At 41.4% G+C, this 21,803-nt stretch overlaps 1 protein-coding gene across 2 annotated transcripts in view; it reads right to left on the reverse strand.

Moving 5' to 3' along the window:
• LOC115363809 (4-aminobutyrate aminotransferase, mitochondrial-like) overlaps window positions 1–21,803 on the reverse strand; it is a 48,163-nt gene that overhangs the window by 15,900 nt on the left and 10,460 nt on the right. For both annotated transcript variants that reach the window (XM_030058127.1, XM_030058126.1), the window contains exons 2-7: window positions 12,317–12,465; window positions 8,353–8,450; window positions 8,213–8,242; window positions 6,282–6,399; window positions 2,221–2,270; window positions 1,275–1,355 (exon numbers count right to left, since the gene is read on the reverse strand). In XM_030058127.1, the coding sequence (XP_029913987.1) occupies window positions 1,275–1,355; window positions 2,221–2,270; window positions 6,282–6,399; window positions 8,213–8,242; window positions 8,353–8,450; window positions 12,317–12,386 (447 nt within the window). In that variant the 5' untranslated portion in view covers window positions 12,387–12,465. The remainder of the gene's footprint in view (window positions 1–1,274; window positions 1,356–2,220; window positions 2,271–6,281; window positions 6,400–8,212; window positions 8,243–8,352; window positions 8,451–12,316; window positions 12,466–21,803) is intronic.

Genomic DNA, 21,803 nt, shown 5'->3' on the forward strand with positions numbered 1-21,803 from the left:
GAACCCACAGAATATGCTACAATGTGAGAATGCAGCCTGATGCATGCATAAAAAAATATTAAGAACAAATATAATCTCATTTGTGAATTGTCATTTGACTAGGAATTTGTTTCTGCATGCCATAACAAAATACTTCTTTGGAGTACAATCTGATTTTTGGACTCCTCTGTGTGTGACCCTGTTTTGAGCTGGAACTGCAGTTTCTCCTCCAGCCAGTCTGAGTCATTCTGAATGTTGGAGCAGAGCACAGAAGACAAGACATGGCCTCTCCTCCTCCTAAAATACACAGACATGCTCTTTGTGTTAATTAGTGTAATTTTGAAAATCTGGGAGTTCTAAGTGCAATTATGGAACGATAAGCACATCATCGTTTCAAGTTTTATAAAAAATGCAGTCAGCCTTTCCCAAGATATTGTACGTAAATGATCAGACAAGTAAGCAAATATACAGTGCCAAGCTATGCCCAGTCATTATAGTTTAGCAAATGCTGGAAAGCAGCAATGACACCCATCACTCTCAGGAGTTCTGCCACAATCCAACCAGCAGTGGCCCAGATGTTTTGTAGGGATGGACCCAAATATCAGACTATTTGTTCATTGGTATATGGTAATAGGTATTTGTTTTTCATTTCTGTGATTGTGATATTTGTTTTGTTTTGGTTTCGTTTTTCTAAATTGTAGTCCGCTGTCCTCTGACTTTACTTGTCATTCTTTGCAGCAGAGAAATGTCAGGCTCCAACATTTTTTACGGTGTTAGGGTTGACTTGCAGTCAGTGACCTGGCCCCCACGAAACACAATGCACGTCAAAATTTTTCATCTGCGATTGGAGTGAACACAACCACAGCCAGGATACAAAAAAACAAGCAAACTAAGCAGCGCATGAGGTCAGAAAACCCTGTAGGGAGCCAGTAGAATGAGAAGATGGAGGTAGAGATAGAGGTGGTTGAGCGAGGTAGACAGTGAATTACAGTGAGGAACCACTGCATAGTGACGCTGACAGAGAGTGAGAGACAGCAAGAGTTCATTTATTTTTTGCAAGCTAACACGAGGATGTGGATGAAAGTGATTTTTGATGCAATGATACTCCATGCTAAACAAATGTAGAGCTCATACATTTGATTCCAGCTACAATAACAACCCTAACCCTCTAATGACAAACATATTCTTATGTCCATACTGTGGTTTCACCATGATTATATCCTGACCTGTATCTCAATGCATTTTATTGTCCATAAGATAATGTGAATCTGTGAGTGTGTGTGTGTGTTACTGACCGAGAGCAGGCTTTCAGTCAGCTTGTCTGGGAAGTTCTCGGGTGGCAGGATTCCCAGGGCGGGACGGTTCACAAATGCACTCTGAGAGAGGGAGAAACAGATCACAGAGAAAGGCATGACTGCACCAATTTAGTGCGCACACACACACACACACACACACACACACACACACACACACACACACACACACACACACACACACTAGGCTTACTATATTGAATAATGTAGTAATAGTATACTATACTAAGAAAAATAAAAGCAAAGCAAAAAGCAAAATGAGTGAAAGCATTAATGCATTTCTTCCCTGAAAGGGCACTACTCCTACTTGCATTTTAGTTCGACAGTGATTACTATGAAGTTAAATCCAGGACTATATTATAATACATTCTTGACTATGCACTACTACATAACTATGGTCCCTCCCACCCACTGCACGACCTCCTAGCCCAACATCTATGCTCTATCAGCCAGAGGCTTGGTGTGACAAGAGGAGTAACAGAGGTTTAGGCACTCGAATTCCTGTGGCAATTAGATGCCTTAATGAGTGTTTAGGTTCGGAGGGGATAGGGAATACACAGCACCAACTGCAAGACTGCAGGAATTTAAGGATAAGGTATAGCAGCCTGCCTGCATCCAAGGGAAGAAACTAAACAGAGACTAAAGAGGTATTTAACGTCACAATTTTCCTGCTGTTCAACTGTCTGTACATGATATTGTTGTGAATGCTATGTGTTTTTTTGTAATTCTGCTGGGACGAGGAGACCTTGCATTCTGCTGGATTGCAAAACAGAGATAAATCCATTTTCCCAAATCTACCCCACCGGGGTTAACCTGGCGTTAACTGAGGTACATCTATATCCATCTAGCTATCTATCTTGTACCATATTATAGTCTTAACTGTGATGGTTACAGTCACAGTTGCCCTTCTCTCAGCTGGACGACCTACCAGATTGTTGGGATTGGTCATCAGTTTCAGGAGTGCAGGATGATTGTAGCCTGAGGGAAAGACAGAGAGGGGGAGCCACATTAAGAAAACACAACAGTAAGACACTGAAACAGTAAAACAAACAGCATGGGGAGCTAAGATAGAAGGATCACAGGAAGGCTAGTCTGTAAAAGTGCATTTTCAGAAGAGACTTAAATGAAGAGATTGATTTAGCAATCCTAATCTGCTCCGCTCTGGTTGTTCCAGAGTTTGGGGGCCCGGATGGTAAGCGCTCTGTCACCTTTGTTTTTTAATCTGGATTTAGGAACCACCAGGAGGGCAGTATTTGAGCACCTCAGGGTCCATGATGGCACATGGGGAGTCAAAAGGTGAGAAATTATGGCTTGGGGCCATATAAGTACGGTTAGATATACAATTTTAAAATCAGTTCTAAAACTAACAGGCAGCCAAGGATGAAAGTATAGGTGAAATGTGCTTTAGTTTTCTGGTCCCTGCTAAAATCCTGGCAGCTGCATTTTGGTTTAATTTTTGCAGCAGAAGGAGAAAAGGGAGTTTTAATCTAGCCACAATGAAATAAAAGCATGAATGACTGTTCCAAGATTTTGGGTCGACAGCAATAGTTTAATTTTAGAAATTTTCCCAAATTGAAAAAAGCATGAGTGTATGACAGATTTGATGTGGCTGTTCACATCAACACACTGCAGGGTGATAAGATGAGAATATGAACCTAGTATGCTTGTAACAATATTAACGTTAGGTTCACTAGATCATAGTTTAAATTCAGTATGTGTGATATCTAACCCACTGGTGTTTATCCAGTGCTGACTATTCTGACTGTTTCTCACAGAGTAACTAAATTCACACACCTGTAATCTGCTGGCTTGGTTTGGGAGGTTTCTACATTAGTATCTTTGCTACTAAGTCCAGTGTCCGGAAATACAAAGACAACATTGAAAATGGGTGGGGGGCATAAAATTGTTCCAGAGCCAATGGGAAAACTGATGGGTAGTTGTGGGTCTTAACTCTACTGAGCAGCTTAATCTCTGGTGTTAACCCTGGGACGACACAAATAACTCACCAACATGGAGTGATATGAAGTGGAGAGAAAACAAACAACTCTGCTGCTGGTTGCCATGACAGCAGCATCCCATACCCTGCCTATAAATGTTTTTTAACCATTACATATTCAGGTTCTGTTGGCTGAGCATAAATGCTCTTTATTAACAATGACCTGCTTCACAGACACACACTTACACACATTGTCACCTGGGAGCTGCCCAGTGTAACTACAATCTACATGTGGGTCCCCGAGCAGCTCCACTGGAGCAGCTGAGGGCTAAGCGCCTTGCTCAAGGGCCCTTAAGTCTTTTAAAAGAGGCGAGAATGGCATTCATTCATTTGTCCTGCTGGTCGAACCAGCGATTGTCCGGTCACAAGCCTGTTTCTCTGACCTTTAAGCCACTGCTGCCTCAATAAAACACAAGATTCAACCTTGGTTATATTTCTAAGACAGTAACACCAGACTGGACCACTCTGTGAACATGGGGCTCAAAACAGAAGGCTTTGTCAAATATGATCCAAAGTTTCTTGTTGTATACCTCGCATTGTTGGACAGTTCACCAATATTATCAAAAATTATTATTATCATTATTTAATTGGAGCATGTAGTCTGCTGATATCCAGTATTTTTTAATTTTTGATATTCTGTGAAATCAGCAGCGGTGGAAAGTAGAAGTGCAGTTACTTTGCTGATATTTGACTTCAGTAGAAGTAGAAGTGATAAATGCGGAATAAGCACATAATATCCTGATTGAGTCTTATCATATTTGCTGACTAAGCTTTTGTTGTGAAAGGTTTCTGTTCTATGTAATGGATGTGATTTAAAAATGGATTGACGTACAATACTCATGCAAAAATGTACTTAAGTAAAACTGAAATGACCGACTTTAAAAAAATACTCAACAAGTACAAATATAAATTAACGCAATGCTCAACTTTGAGCCACTTTTGACCTTCAACCCCACTCAACGTCACACATGACACTGGCAGCTCACATGCTGCCATCTAATGCCACACATGTTGACACAGAGATGGTACTGTTGCAGCTTCCTGCCTGGGTTCACCTCCTCCAGTGTGGCAGATTAAGCCTATCACCCACTGGTAGGACTCCCTGCATTTTGCATCACTGCAGACATTGCAAAACCGATTTCTGTGGTAACATTCCCACGCCAGTGCACCTGTAGTGATGTATTTATTGCATCACCTACTACGATATATAAAACACATCACCTCAAGTAGCGTGTAATTTACTGCCACAAGAGGGAGACAAATCATAGAGGAGGTAAGTTCCATACTGCAGATTTAAATTGAATCCTTAGTTCTCAACTCAAATCAGATCACCTTTGCAATGACTTGGAACAGCATGTTAGAACCATCTGTGTGATACAGCAAAATGTGATGTTAATGTTGTCAAGCTACACGAAATGCTGACCTCAGACTTCCTTTAAGACTTTTGACTAAATTTACCTTCACACTCACTTCACTGTGTCCACGGTTATTATTCTGATTAACTGGAGTCCATACATGGACACAGAGGGGGGAGGCAGATATTAAACCAGAACGTAATCTAATATTTGTGGACGAGGCTGGGAGAGTCAGAGGGAAAGTGACTCACCTGTTCATGCAGGCTTTTAGAGGGAAAGTTCTGATGCTAGCGATGCTGACAAGCATCAAATCATTTCCACATCTTGGCTTTATAGTTCACTCCAGCATGGGTGCCTGAGTCCACGTCTGTGTCTATGTGTGTGCACTCGCACTGAATCCACTTCTGCATGATACCCTTTTTTATCACAATGAGTACAACTGTCATTCTCAATGTGTATCTGGTCACCCTGGCAACTGAGTGTTACTATGGTGGCAGCATCTAGGTCAACAGCTCAGACCAGAGACCCAGAGCAGTGAAATGTCATATGTGAAACTAAGGGCATAAAGTAAGGTTTTAACCCTTTATAGCACAAATTTACTACAAGGTGCAGGGATTGATAGGATTGTTGATTGTTACCAATCTCTAAATGATTACTGTAACAAGCGCTAAGATTTCTGGCTTCTGAAACTCACTTCCTGGCATGTGCTCTGCTTTGGACCAAAAACTCAGTTCTTAAACCCAAAACCAGACTCAGTGAAATTGTTGTTATTATTAATATTGTTAGTATTCTGCATGTTGATGTCCTACTACACATTTCTATTGGATCTCTGTTCTAATTATTTAGTTCATCTTTACTGTGACCTTGTGACTTAATTGTGAAGTATACTGTCCAAGTTGCACTTCCAACTTCTTCAGAACTAATTTACAATCAATTTTTGAATGATTAGCTTGTACTCGTGTTGCACCAGAGTCAGACCTATGTATCCACTGGGTTCCGATGTCGTCCTGATGTAGTCTGGAGATAATCAGTCCTCCATAGTAAAATTCTGATAGAATGCCTACATTGGACCTACAAAGGCAAGATGCTTTTTTCTGACATTCTGCCAACTTCCAATCTTATACCGACAGCCTATATAAACCAATGTATGTGTGGGCAGACATGTCAGATTCCAGGATCTAATACAACTACTGGAAAACACATTGGGACATGGACATGCTGGGCAGAGAGGACAAGAGGAAATGCATTTGGTCAGTTTTGACTGACATTTGCAATACATTTCACTGTTCTAATATTTAAGATGACAATATGTTCCCACAGTTTCAACAGTTGGATACAAAACTATGCCAGTTGCCCATGGCTGATACTAATGATAGTCTCTAAAGTGAGTGTAACATAAACATATGCACTCACAGCTTTCCTCCTCTTCCACAGAGCATGAATAAGACATAGAAACCTGTTTCAGCACATGGCATTTTCCTGTGGCTTTGAACAGGCAAAGATAGATAGATTTACTTTATTGATCCCAAACTGGGAAATTCTCATCTCTATCTATCAAAGGCACTCGGCTTTAGTATCACATCAAGCCAAGTTATAGCCAAGAAACTATATTTCGGTGTATATTTGTTTGGTGCTCACCAATTGGGATGGAGGAGATCTGAGTATAGACGTCCAGCATGCGGTTGCCATCCACGTCCACAAGGTAGTTCCCCCTGCTTTCTTCATAGTTGCAGAAGAAGTGGACGGCGCCCACATTCTGAGGAAAAACATGTTCTTAAGTAAAAGGTGGACTTGTTTCAGACTAAGCCAATACCTCTCATGGTAAAAAGAACCATACTGTGTTGCTCTGATTGTGGGAACAGAATCCCAAGTCCCACGTTCCCTTCTCTAGAAACTATTCTACAGAAAACACTAAATGTGCCTTGCTTCATGTACTTAACTATCATCCTGCTACTCTAAAATCTGAAATGAAATGTTATTTTTGTTCCACATTTTATCTACTTAGAATTTTTTTTCAATTCTGACAAGAGCATAATTCTGCAAGAAACACCAAATACTACATTTTTTAATATATATTTTATTCTACCTATTATATTTACAAGTAGTAAGTCAAAAAACAACTGGACTATCTGCATAAACTTTCAGATGCTGCTATGCAAGAAGCTTCCTCTGCTCAACTGCGCTCAAGAGTTACCCAGCATTTAAACCACTGAAGGCATTTCACATCTTCACATCATCTTGATATGATCTGAGAGTCACTGACAGTTGCTAAAGGGGTACTTCATTGATTTTGAAAAAAACAAAACAAAACAAAAAACATTATTTCACTTCCCTTCTAGCTGTTATGTAGGACAGAAGTGGTGCTTCTTCCTGTCATCGCCTGGGGAAGTCCACCTCAGTGTCAGGAGGCTAACAGTTAGCATTTGGAGCATCCAGCCAGTATCCAGCACTCAGTAACAATGAGAGCAAGATAGCACCACTACTGTCCTACAGAACAACTGGGGGGGGGGGGGGGGGTGAAATAATATCCCATTTTTCAAAATGGGTGAACTATCCCTTTAAGGAGAATAACAAGGAAAAATATTTTCACAATTATTTGGATGGAAAGAAAGGCAGATCTTGTTAGAAATGGCTAAACAGACCTGTGTCCATCATTAAACACTACATTTGCTGATTATTTACTTTTCTCACAATGCAGACAGAGCAGGCCTATAGGAGGAGCAAGGGAGGAACTCATATCCAACACAGTCTGAAAAAGAGATAAGTAGTGGTTGGATGTGACAACCGTCTGGTTTGAGACAGCTGACTCATCCACTGAGCTAATGGTGACTTGACTGGTGACAGGCTCGCTCACATTGTGACTCAACAAAATAGCCTAGATCAAGCTAGGTTATCCTTGCAGGTTTAAACCTACATTTGCCACAATGAAACATTTGGCAAAACAGAAAATGCTGCTCTAGCAAGCTCAAGCTTCATGCTTGGATCCCCGAAAATCGGGTTCAGTATTTGCATTCGGAAAAATATTTCAATCAAACGTCACTTAATTGTTCTGTATAAAATGGATAACATGATTTGTACATGAGAATAGACCTCCGTTCAGTTAATTAATCATTTGCTCTTCTCACTCTAACTGCTAACTATCCGATTTTGCTGATGATACCAGTTAGATCAGGGACTAGATTGCTAATCAAACACAACACCAAATACCTGGAGGCCAGTGAAGTTCCACATAAGTGCACACTTAGCAGAAGAACATAATATGTGGGTCTAGTAACCCTCCAGGGCTGATTTTCGACGAGTTCACTGGCTTAATATAAAAGGATGTTCAATTTACCCACACACAGAGACATGTCTTTAGTCCTTATGGCTCACATACAATTGCCATGCAAAGAGCGAGAGAGAGAGAGAGAGAGAGAGAAGGAGAGAAAAACACAAAGAGAGATCCATTTAGACTATCTCTGAAACGTTACACAATAAAAAGACCAAATCACTTGGTCTTTCCCTTGAAGCTGACATTCTCATACTTGCGCTACTGATCAACCTAATCATCTTCATGCACACCAGCTTACCTGGATATCTCCCAGTTGTTTAGTCAGCTCCTGAGTATGGAGGGGAAAAAAGAAGAAAAAAAAAAACATAGTTAATATGCCTTTAGGACATGGGGTCAGCGTAATGTATTCGTTGCAGAGTGTGTGTGACTGAACGATACCTGTGATCGTGGCCCAGGGACTTGTGTTTTCATGGAGGGTCCGTCGTACTCAAACTCCACTTGGGTCTTGGGTGCTGCCTTGCTAACATATCTGCAGCCTGGTGGAGAAAACACAGGGAATATCGACAATCAATCAATCAATCAATCAATCAGGCTCTCTCTCTCTGTCTCTCACACACACTCACACACTTGAATCATTTATTTATATCCATATGGTAACAAGAATGTTCTCAGGATATAATAGGGCCACAGAACAATGTCTCCAACTCAATTGTGGTGCCTGGCAGCATTACACAAGAAGACAAATGGCATTACAGGTATGCAAAGTAGATCACTGCCTGCTGTAAATGGCTGAAATTCCAATTAATGCTGACAGGGAACAATACCTTGCCAACTGCTATGCTTTGCCTTTTGCCCCATATCATTAGCCTACGTACACTGCCCAGGTCAAAAGTACATTGCCCCTTAAATCATACACTTCTTTGTCCTCCATTTTATTAATAACAACATAACCGGGGTCTTTGTTGGAAATTAGTTCTAAGTTCTTGAGTTCTGAAATTCGTCAGAGGCACCACTGCATAGATCAGACAGATTTGATGCAGGACTGTCAGTACATTCTCTCAGAAGATGTTAAGTAGATTGACATGTCCTTAGTCAACATCTTTGGGCGTGACACACACCACTGACTGCAAATACTAGAGCTTGGTCCCAATCTCAATCTAGGGCTTTAAGAAGTAATCCTCACAATGGTGATTGAACCTGGAACTGGTTCCCACAAGAAACAAACACGCTGTAGCAGAGTGTCAGAGTGTCAACAGCTAACAGCACAGAGGACAAAAACAACAGCTTTAAGCTCGTTTCGACTACCCAGCATATCACATCAGGTGTCAATGGCAGGGTCCTCTCTGTGACATGCCTGAAAGTTTCAACCTCTGGAGGACTGAGCAGCAGAACTTTTCCGCTGGTATGTATACACTCTTTAACGAGCACACTCAACCCCAAACCCAAGTGTGTGTGACACCTGGCCTCTGATGGTGAGAAGTAGGGCGCCTGGTCTTGGATTTGGGCTTTGGTTACTCTTTAATATTGAAGACTTTTTCCTGCTGGCGTTTGTAGATTCCCTGCTGTGTTACTGCCTGCGTTGACACACACAATCCCCTATTCTGGGTGGTTGACCTGGATGGCTTTTCACAGTCAGCAGTTCATATCTACAGAGCATCTGATATGCATCAACTGCAGCATCAGAGTACGAGAGCACTCATGATAGCTAAAATAACATCCAATACCACTACATACTTATGTTTCAGGAAACTGGATGTAAAAAATACCGCTGCAGTCTGAGTGTTATCGTGTAGAAAACATGCGCTTTAAACCCTTTTTTAAATAGCTGAAGATTACCCATTGGCCTAGTATGTGCACAGAGGCGTGCAGGACTCCTGCTATCCTGGATTTGTGAAAGTCCCACATTAACTGAGTGATGCAGTTTTCAACACAATTGTAAAGATGATAGCAAATACAAAACCTCGGCCCAAAATGTATGGCCTTCTTTTACCTTATTTTGTAATTCTTTTTATTTTCGAAGTGTCACAAATTACACACACTGGCTTGGAGAAAGAAGAGGAAGGGGAAAAAGCCATGGTGGACATGAAAACTGATATTAACAAAAGACTCAGAGTGCAGTGGGAGTGTCACTACTGCTGGCACCATCTGAACAGCACTGGAGAAACCCTATACCTGGCATTTGGCCAGCACTGAGGGTGACTTGAGGGCAATTTAATTTTGAGGTAATGAGGTCGCTGACTTAAAATTCAAAGCCATATATAAATAGCACCAATTTTATAGCCAAACTACACATTAACCACTCTATTTAGCAATGTAATTTCCAAATGGCAAGCATGTAGTCAATAGGTGGTCTGCCCACTGTATCTATCTGTCTATGTATTCATTGTTTTAGAGATTAAAATACAGGGCTCTGATGGCAAAATTCCATGTAAATCCCTTGTGTTGCAATATTACACATCACAACATCACTGCAGCATCAAAGGTTACTGGTGACTTATCGGGTGGCATGATATGGCAAAAAAGAACAAAAAACAAAAAACAAAAACACCAATCATACTGCAATTATTTTGACAGCGAAGGCGATAATATTTGAGATTTCCATGTGAGGGATCATTTTATCATAATGTGAATAATGCAAAAGCTATGACACATAGCTATGACGCTGTTGAATTGCTGACATGAAGCCCGCTGGTGTCCTGGGAATTGGTGATCATCCGGCTAAAAAGCAAAAATGTTTGGTATGTATGCGGACTGAACGTAATGTATTGGAGGCCACGCCCACCCTGATCACATGACCCCCCCCATCCTGAATTTCAGCCATTCTCTTCTGGCCCCCCTCTCGTCACTGGAGGTTTGTGCTGGACCAGACTGAGCGACACCGTTGTGCTTCTGCCTCCAGGCGGACAAAACCAACAACACGTGTTCTCCGACCAGGTCGGCCTGTCGATCATTGACAGGAGAGAGGACCTTCGAGCCATCACTCGAGCAGTCGCCAGTCTATTATGTAAGAGATACGGCCATTATTGCACAATAAACCTCAACAGGGTGATCATGATCTCCACGCTTCTTACATGGCGAGAGCGAGGGCATTCATTTGACAAAGACATATTTTTTTAAATGATTTTTTTAGTCTTCAAGACTCTGCTAAAACAAATAGTCCATAGATTTAATTTGTGTGGCCAGGGTCGGTAATGACGTTTCAGCTACGTTGGCCACCAGCACTCCTGTGCTTTTTTTTTTTTTTTTTTTTTTTAATGTATTTTTCATGTTACCTTATGATTTGATTTGATATCCATGTAGTAATGTTTTTTTTTTTGGCTTAATGATAATAAACTGAATGGGTTTCGTGCGTGACATCAAAGCTGATTGAGTTGACCGTTCACAACGACTGTTATATTCAGGAATATTAGACCACAGGCTGTCTTTATTAAGCAGGTCAGAGGACTGACCACAGCGGCGTAATAAGCTTGGTTTAAAGGCTGTATGCTAACAGAGGTAGGACAGTCATTTACACTCCTGCTTTTCAACAGGAACAGAAAACATTTTATTTCAACTATCTCGCTTTTTTCAATTATTCACATGGATGTGGTTCTCTTCTTATTAGGCTTCTAATCCTGTGTGGTTCAGATCTCGTCTAGTCATGCTTGTCTTAATGAGGGCAAATCCAGCCTCGCAAATCAGAGAGCAAGTCTCATATGCAACCACTTAGAGTAATGCAGATGCTGTCTGCCTTTCTTAATTTATCTATAGTTAGTATTCATATTTTGAGTCAAATTTGCTCAAAAACATATTCTGAGTTCTTAATAAAATACATAAAGTTATAAAACAATCTGTTAAATGCCAACATAATTCTGACATCTGCTTCACGGTATCTAGGGAACAAAAGTGAATGTCATTTAAAAGGTAGCACTGAGCTTTTAAGTCCTTACAGAAAGACAATTTACAGATAATTAAAGGCTGCTTATTTAATTCACAGAAAATGTTGAAGTTATCTGGAAAAGACTGGCAGCGTGCAGCTCAGTGTGTTGCAAAATCAGCAAATAAGCGGACCCAGGGATTGGCTGATTTCTAAGGTTACTTTCACAAAGTAGTCTGGAGAATTTTACTGAACTTTATGTTGTGAACTAACCTGATTACTTTTATGACATGATATCTGCAGGTAGCAGAAATCCATATTTAAGACTAGAATCCTTAAAATGGCCTTACATTTTGATAACTGGACTTTTCCACACCTTTTAAAACAGATGTTGCAGACACTCTGTTATTATGATTCTTTTGAGTTCATTTACCTTGAAGCTGCATAAAATATCAAGCCAAACAAACAGCTTATTCCAGTTAATAGACTACTGATAGACTTTTAAGAAGTTCAAATAAAAAAATAAAAAAATAAAAGTGGATTTACCTGGAATGCTGAGCCGCAGGTTGTTCTGCAGAGAAAGAGAGAGCTGCCGGCTGAGCAAAGAGGATGCCATGACAAAATCACAGAGATACAGGGACGAGTGAGAGAGAGACACCAACTGCCCTTGATTCGATGTCCACCACCTTCACCACCTAGTGAGGGAGAGACAGAGCGAGAGAGAGAGAGGGAGAGAAAGAGAGTTAATTATTCACATGGATGAACTTTTCTACGTACGTTATTGGGATATGTCCCAACCACTCTTTCATTTTTCCAATCAATTATTACGGTAGTGTCTAACAGTGAATTAGTTTGGGAGTTTGGGCAGGATTATCTGCTCGTGTCTCTTGTCTCTACCAGCTTGCCAATAACTGCAGAGTCAGCCGCTGTGGTTATAATTCCACCCTGAGGGGAAGCTGGGATGAGCTGATCAAACAAACAGTCCAGCGCTGGATTCTGAGCCGTGAAGATGACTGAGCGAAAGAAGGAAAAACCAGACATGTGGTCCTATTTTTAAACCCCCATGTGAGAGATGAATCAAAGGTGTTTCAAGATACAATTTTAACTAGTAAGACTTGTAAAGCTGTTACAACAACAACAGGGGAGATAAGCAACCTATGTTCTCTAAAAATATCACAATATAAGCCTGAGTACAATACAGTAATACAGTCAGTCACTCACCATATTGGGTCATGTATGCAAAATAAGAAGTAGTGGCCAGTAAAAAAAAAAAAAAACACAACAAAAAACAAACAAACAAAATGTGCACAAACAAAAATGACAATTTTTGTTTGTGCACATTTTAGGCAAGTTTTTAGGCAGTGTTGGGGGGGGGGGGTTTATATATGTACAAACTTTTAATAAAACAGTACAAAAACAAGAGCTAGATACAATGCAAATACAATGCAACACATCGATGTATGAAAGTCATTTATTACACATTTTAATGAAAAGAGGAAAAATGTGAGAAATGATTCATTAGAATTAGGCCTAGATTAAAACTTTTCATTGACTAGAACAACGTGAAGTTTTTGTTGACAAAGAAAGTGACACTGAAAGAAAGAAAGAAAGAAAGAAAGAAAGAAAGAAAGAAAGAAAGAAAGAAAGAAAGACACACTAAATCAAACTTGGCTGTCAACAGTTTTTAAGGCTGTGTTTAAATCACGTGTTTCCGGAGGTGTGTGATAAACACGGTTGGAAACTGATTCATGTCAAAGGTCAAGTCAAAGTTACCAAGGTGAGGTGAATAGAAAGTAGGGCAGCACGGCATTGGAAAAAAACAAAACAAAACAAAACAAAACAACTGAGACTGCATATCTTTTTGTTCTGCGATATGTAGAACTCTGTAAATTTCACCAGACGCACACAGTGAGTTGTTCATGTCCACATATACAGTTAACAACCATCATTTTCATCATTTGGACATCACAAATCAGCTTGGACTCCTCCACTTGGGTTTCACACCAGTATGGACAAGCGGAGAGAGAAAAGCTGGAGCAGTTTGCAATGTGACTATTGCACATGTCGCCATGTCGATGCTGAGATGATATATATTGTGCAGCCCTGGTGGAAAACCAGACAGGCTTGTACGATAGGTTGGTGTGTGTTTGTGTGTGGCTTTCAGCAGCTGTAGTGTGTTTGCTTGTGCAGTCAGTGCTCGTTACTGTGGCGTGCAGATGTAGATCTTTAGCCACTCGCTCTCGCACCCTGCAGCATGTGAGTGATTGTGGCGGCGCGGGTTATTGGTCTGTGTTTATGAGTCATGTTGTTGAGCAAAAGTCATCTGAGGTTAGCAGCCGAGCCACCTCCCTCTCCCCGGGACTGGGAGAGGGAGGTGGCTGGGCAAGCTGGGGCAGCTCAAGTAAAACCACCTGTATGAGATCTGCCAGCTGAATGCATAGAGGGGAATCAGCTGAGCGGTCAGCTGGTATGGGCTGGGATTGTAGGTATATGGGGGATTGAAACAACGCTGTGTGGTGTTACAGGTGGCAAAGCTACGGCAGAAAATAGTTCAGCCATTTTGGGAGCAAGAGTGTTGACAATGAAGCCAAAACAAAGGTGCAGTATTGCATCCATCAAAACAATTTTTCAGCTTTGTGTCGCTGCTCAAAATCAGGTTGTATCCTGCTTCGGACTGAACCCCCCTGTTTTTTCGTGATCGCGGAAATTATAGTCCCTACAGTCTTAACATTAACGATAACATTACGGTCGTTTTCACAGGCTTGAACAAAAAACTGGATTAAATTTATTCTTGCCTAGGTACTTTCTCTTGCTCTTTTCTCTCCCTCTGCGAGCGCGCTGCAGACAGTAATCAAAGAGGCGGGTGATGACTCCGGTGTTCATTTTTCAAAATAAAGTTAATTGCAGTGTTATGTACCATTTCATGATATTTAAATCATCATTTCAAACTGATTATAATAAATGTAGTTGCGCAAAAAAGGCTAGATAGCCTATATATATATATATATATATATATATATGTATATATATCCTTTTAAAATTGTTTTAACATCTGGAAGAAAAAAAAATCATTCCGAAGGTGTGGCGGCTTTTATTTTGTCGTGGCGGTGCGCCACGATGAATTACTTGTAGCGGAAACCCTGACTTTATCCTAACAAATTACTTCAACTCCAAATACTCAATTCTACAGACAAACAAAAAATGAATCAATTCAACTTTGTATTTTCAAACAAACACACAAACAGAACCTTTTCTGATTACAGATACTGATGATCATTTGTACAGTAGATGCTTTCATACCAGACAGTCATCTCAACATGGTGTGAATTAGGGTTGAACAATATACCGTTATCATATCGCTGTCTAGATATGAACATCCACAATATTAGTGTCTCAAAAGGCATCAATATGGATGATATCAAATTTAGGGTTAGGGTTAGCCGAAGACAGTGATTGGTCTGATCACATCAACAGCATAGCCTATTTTGTGAGGGAGATGCATTCTCTACGTCGATTTGCTTATTATGACGCTGTTTTCACAAGAAAGCTTAATTGTGAATGTTGCAACTCTTACTGCTGTTGAGATGTTTGCCATAAATATCATGATATGGAATTTTCACCATATCCTGCAGCCCTAGTTCAAATCTAGCCTGTTGTTTAAGAATGCTGAAAATAACATGATGTTATATTTTGTAATGAGAAGCAGTCATAACAGGTATTGAATCAGGTGAGAGGAGGCAGATACCGGCTGTGTGCTTCCATCTCTCCTGGCTGATCTTCCCAAGCCTTACGTAACACAGGCTAGTGTAAACAGGAAAAATTCAGACAACGGCTAGCCTGTCTGCTCTCACACAGCGAAGGAAAACCTAACAGACACAGGCACACTCTCACACTCTCTCACACACACACACACACACACACACACACACACACACACACACACACACACACACAGCCTTTCTCAGGCAGCACCTCATGGACTGGATGAAACTGGTTCTAAGAGTGAGTGTTACACAAGGCTGCATCTCCATCTGCTTTAAGGAGAAAGAGAGAGAGGGGGAGAGAGAGAGAGGGAGAGAAAGAGAGGGTGAGATGGAGGGGGCAGATTACAACAAAGTGATGGAGGGGGGTGGGAAACAGGGAGTCGAAACTGGGAAAAACTGGACCTGGAAAAGAAAAGGAGGGAATGCAGGGGGAACACTGTTTGAGTCGAGCAGGGAGAAACCAGAATGAGCTTTCTTTCACCGCCGTCTAGCCCGGCTCTCTGATTGAGACATTTAGCTGATGCTCCTATTCAGAGAGATTTACAATCACAGAGTTTCACAGAGTTGCAGTGTCTTGCAACAAGGACTCTTCAACAGGACAAATAACTGCTGCTGGGATCACTGTGGCAGGCACCAACAGAAAACTAACCCTGGATGTCCTAAATAAGATTTGCTGCACCATTCCTGTCACATGATCTATCTATAGCGGTATATATAGATACATTTCTTTCAGTATAATGTAAGTTTTATACACCATGTTGGCATGAATGGCCTGGGAAAAGAAGAAGAAGAGGAGCTTCATGCTGGCAATGTTACAGGCAACCCACCACTGAAGCAAGGCTACACAGCTGATAATCAGTCTATGATAACTGTTTATGAAGGTGCTGTTCATTTGAATTTTCATTTGCACTTGTCATAGGCTAAATACATAAGACGTATCAAAGGGTGTATTTCCCTTTTTCCACATGGAGCCAGGCCACATCCGTAGACATCCTAGGATTGAGCTAAGTCTGCATGGTGCATGTCGCTATTTTTGTACCTCTCATCAGAAGCATGAGAACAACGATGAAGGGCTCATTTGCCAAACAACACAAAAAACAGCAATTATCCGTAAAGGGTCACCCATTCTGAAGACTGCCGCTCCCCTTTTTTGCACAAGTTTCTGATTTTGCATGAACAATACAAAGCTGTCAAAATTTAGAAAGTCAAAATTTTCCAATGCCCATGTGGACTATATGGAAACGTTAGATTACCATTACATACCAAGTCCTGTGACCTAAAGTACATGAGAGGTGCAGAATGCTACAACTGGTAAATGTCAGAATTACCATAAATATAAGTAAGTGATAACATCATTCACCAGAGACATCATAAGCCTGGCTGAGGCAGCGCTGGCATGGAAGAAGACAACAAATGGCAAGAAAACTAAAAGCATCATGGCATGGTGTCAAAATCCATTTACATTTCAACTTTTGGAGAGAAAAACAGATGTGACACCTTTTGGTGTCGTTTCTCTGCGGTGCACACTTGTCTTTTTGACGTCACTATCGGTTCATGTTGCTATTGGTGTGGATTACATCCTAGAATAAATATGAACAGTCGAGAAAACAAAATCAGATATCAGCAGCAGTTCAGAATAGAACGAGAATGGAAAGCCTACTGATGTGTTTGAAGTTGTGGTATATTTCTTTTTTCCTGGAGTGGCTGGATGAGGAAAAACAGTTTTATTAGATGCCATTCTAAAAAGACCGAGATGTGGAAACTGTTTCCCACAGTGGCTAGGTACTTTGTGACTCTGCGACCAACGTGCTCCAGTTAAGGGAATGAAAGTGTGTGTAGATCTAGTTAAGATGTTCTCGTGTGAACGTTACGATGAATAACCACGAGGCAAGTGACTCACCACAGGCCTGTGTTAAGTATGCACTATCAGACCACACCATTAGAGGTGACAGAACAGCCCCGGCAGACATGGCGCACAGCATCTACTGTTTGGATAAACATGACCATTTATATGACTAAAGCCAACCTGGCAATGAAGCTTCTTTACCATAGCAGACACGGCGCATTAATCACACCCCCTGCAGCGCCGCAGACATGGGACAACACACTAACCACAGCAGCTCTCCTGCCCCAGCTACACTAGTGCTGCAGCTACAGGCAGGCAAAAACTACAATTTAATACGAAACGCCTCACCTATGGTCAAGAGCTCTGGGTAGTGACTGAAATAATGAGATTGCAGGCACAAGTGGTGTAAATGGGTTTCCTCTGCAGGGTGGCTGGGTGCAACCCTTAGGGATAGGGTGAGAAACTCGGACATCCGTGAGGAGCTCGGAGTAGAGCCACTGCTCCTCTGTTTTTGAAAGGAGCCAATTTGAGGTGGTTCAGGCATCTAGTCAGGATGCCCTCTGGCCACCTCCCAGTGGAGGTGTTCCAGGCACAGTCACTAAGGCTGCGACCCCAGGGCACACCCAGGAGTCTCCCGGCTGACCTGGAAACACCTCGAGATCCCCCAGGAGGAGCTGGTGGATGTGGCGGGGAAATGACCATCTGGGCTGACCTCATCATTCTGCTGCCACCACGGCCCAGTTCCGGATAAGCAGCCGAAAATGCACGAATGAATGAATGAATGAATATGGAGCACTACATTAAAAAAAAAAAAAAAGGAAACATTTCATCAGTTTAAAAATTATAATTCTTATTTTTCCATAGAAGCAGACAGCATCTTTGGTTACAAGTGTACGTTTTTTCTGTTATGTTAAGATCAATATTTCATGTCATTGCTACAGATTGTGTCGTAATCACAACCTAATTATCTCATCTCTTAACATAAATATGAAAACATGCCAGCGGATCTCAGCCATAAGTGTATGTTTTATTAAGATTACAGCTTAATTATCTCTCCATCTGTTATTTAATATGTCTATACACAAATGCATGTTGAAGTTACTGAGCATGAGATGAGCAAGATCACGACTGATCAGCCTTTCAAATTTTTCTTGACTGACTATATATCACGCAGTAACGTTGTCATCGTCAAGGCCCGTGTTTTCTAAGTGAGCCAGTAGCTGCAGCCTCTTTGAGTTGGTGCAGGTCGTCCTTTCTGGGGGCAAAGTTACACAGCACTGCCGTTTCCATGAATCTCAATCGGGAATGGAGAGAGGGAATTACAGTTTTTGGTAAACTGTAATTCCATGTAGTTTTTAAGCAAAACCACTAATCGTGAGGCAGTTCTATGTTGGTTTTGGTGTAAAATGATCAATTTTGGGAGAAATGTTCACTGACTTCTGTTCATTCTGGGTGCTCACACACATTCATTTATTTATATCTGTGTCTTTGTCACACTGGGGGAATAGCGGAACTGACTCCCCGAGAGCCAAAGCGAAGGGAACCCTCAAAAGGGCCTGGACATAGAAATGTATTTGGCATTTGTAAATGTACAGTTCTGTAGTAATTACTCTAATAAGACAACAGCAGCAATGAAACGAAAGCAGTTCGTCCACGAGTCAGAATAGAGAAGCGAGAAAGTGAGCACATTTAAACAGCTGTAACATGACACGACAGGATGTGGGACGTCCTGTGGAAGTGGTTCCCTGGCCTGAGCCATAACGTTGTGCCACGACTGAAACGTCACTAGGCACCTCTGGCAGCTCCACTAAAGGCACTGCTCTCCTTTCCTCTGACACATGGCATCCAAATATAGATGGGAGACACACTGCCAGGGCTCTGGATGCTTCATCAGGGTTTTTTTTTTTAATGATCCATTTCTTCCCATCTACTGTGATGATGCATTTCTTTTGAAATCGTATCATAATGCCACAATTTAAATATTACCACAAATTGAAGGAGTCAGTCATTGGTTGACTAAATAGATTACAAAGTATTGAAGGGCATGTAGATTTGATATGGGAAATAGTGAGGACAAATATGATGGGAAAATATGTAACTTTTCATTCCATTTCCAACCGTCCTTCATAATATCATAGTATCATAACAAAAAGTAAAAATTAGGGGTGAGCCAGATAGTCTGTAAATCCAATTATGCAACAATTTCAACAATGACTGCTGCCCGACTTGTGTCCACGATCAGGAAAGAAGCGGTTAAGACGGGATCACACGTAATGATCCATGCAGCCGAGAGCATTTATGGCCCAATGGCTGCCTTGAGTATCAATGTCAAATGCATTTAATGTCATGACTATTTTAAAATACTGGTTTTGTCAAATATGTAGACATTTATGTTGTCAGACCGTTTCATTTTTACTCTGAAATTAATGTATTCATGTGTTCATTTGCAGAGGAACGGGGGGCAAAGGGTTTGCATGCTATCTTATGCATACTGATCCTCTCTCTCTGTGTCACTGCCTTGCTCGCTCGCTCATCGTGAGAATGCGCCTTGGCATGCAGCGTACTCTCTCTGAAGGGAGGGAAAAGAGGACACATGATTGGCTCCTTCAACAGCAGCCCCTACGACACAACAGAAAATGTGCTATTATTTTAAATCCCTCCATTAAGACACATGGGACTATTGTTTTGGTACATTGCCAGCCCTGTGGAGGGTTAACATGCAGCTGAAGTCTCTGTGAAGGAAATTTTATGATTATACAACCTATGTGCGAAAATGATCTTGCGTACGCCATATAATCACGTTATTTGCTTACGTTAATCTTCAAACGTGCATGACCTATAATACCGTGTTTAACCTCAGTCTGTATTTCTTGGAGGGATGCCATAAAGTGCAACAAGGTAGCTTCACAGAGTGCCTCATAGGGAGCCGATGGGGGGGCTGTTAGTGTGGCCTTTGTGGGGTGAAAGTGTATCAGAGCAGGAAGATACCGGATGAGCAGAAAAACAACAGGCTCTATTCACTATCGCACTCGGTTGACTCGCTGTGTGTGTGTGTGCCGTGCTCTGAGCATTACTACACTGTGACAATACTGTAGGAGATCTCCGTGTGGTTTCTCACTGTTGTCCGAGTGGATTCGGAAATAATTGCCATGACAGTCTCTAATCTGTCACCGTGGCAACAGGACAGGCACAGGAAGAGAGGGAAGGAACTGGAGATGTGATGTGTGTGTCTGTGCGAGTGTTCCAAAGGTTGAGCCTGAGTGTGAATATTGGTGGGTGCAGAGGAATCACAAAATGTTGAAGACATCATGGGAAATAAGAGCGTATAACAAAGAGTACCGACATGGATGGATTACCAAATGGGCCTACCAGGCACGGATCCAGGAGCCTGAGAGCCCAGGGGGGCCCACACGCCACAGCCTCTGTATGATTAATTTAAAGGGCCATCCCCGTCGTTTTGAATGTTTGGCCCATTTACCACAATCTAGCCACATTTTACATTTGCACAAACCATTATGCAAATAATGTGGCCGCACTCAGGATTTCAATACATATAATCAAAATCCCTCCTTTGAAATTTGAATTTATAATGCTCTGCTTGTGTTGTGAATTAAGTCGTCACCATTCATAAACCACAGAACTGATAATTGTCTTTTTAAAGCAAAAGGTTTACCCCGGGACTATTTTTCCTGGAGGAGGGACCGTTTCACTCCACCCAATTTGAAAACGTCATCAAAACACAACAGTGCTGCTGCTTTTAGGAAAACTAATTCAGAGAACGTTATTACAGTGATGGAGTACTGGTGTGAAGAAAGTTGGAAGTCTCTGAAAGTTCATTTTCATATCATAGTGGAATGAATAGAAAACAATGGCTGGATGAAAGGGAGAAAAAGTGATATTGGAGCTCTAAAATATTAGTTTTTGCTTTGGGAAGAGATTAGCAGACATGCAATTCATGCATTTTGTAGATATTATGCTAAACATTTTGTAGCTATTACGCTAAACATGCAAAAACCACTGGTATGGCCCTTTAACATTTGTTATCACGCAACATGCTCTGTAAATCCTGATACTTAGAGATGTTAAATATTGAGTTTATCTGCTCCATAGAATTTGAGTTGTACTTTCCTATTCCAATCAATGCAGCAGGATGCTATGCTGCTTTTATGTGAATCACTGCCTGTGCAAAGAGCAGTGGCTGCTGCACCGGGCTAACTTCCACATTCCAGTTGGAATGTGGAAGTTCTGTGATCTGCACTGTGTGTGTGTGTGTGTGTGTGTGTGCGTGTGCTTAAAAGGACTCTGAGCAGGGGGGCCCATTCTCTCATGATCAGCCAAATGCGTAGAGAGGGGGGAAAAAAACTGTGACGGCTAAATACAATATAAACAAAAAAGATAAATGAGAGTCAGAGCTCCCCAAGGC

The sequence above is a fragment of the Myripristis murdjan genome, chromosome 8, assembly GCF_902150065.1.
Source record: "Myripristis murdjan chromosome 8, fMyrMur1.1, whole genome shotgun sequence".
NCBI lineage: Eukaryota > Metazoa > Chordata > Actinopteri > Holocentriformes > Holocentridae > Myripristis > Myripristis murdjan.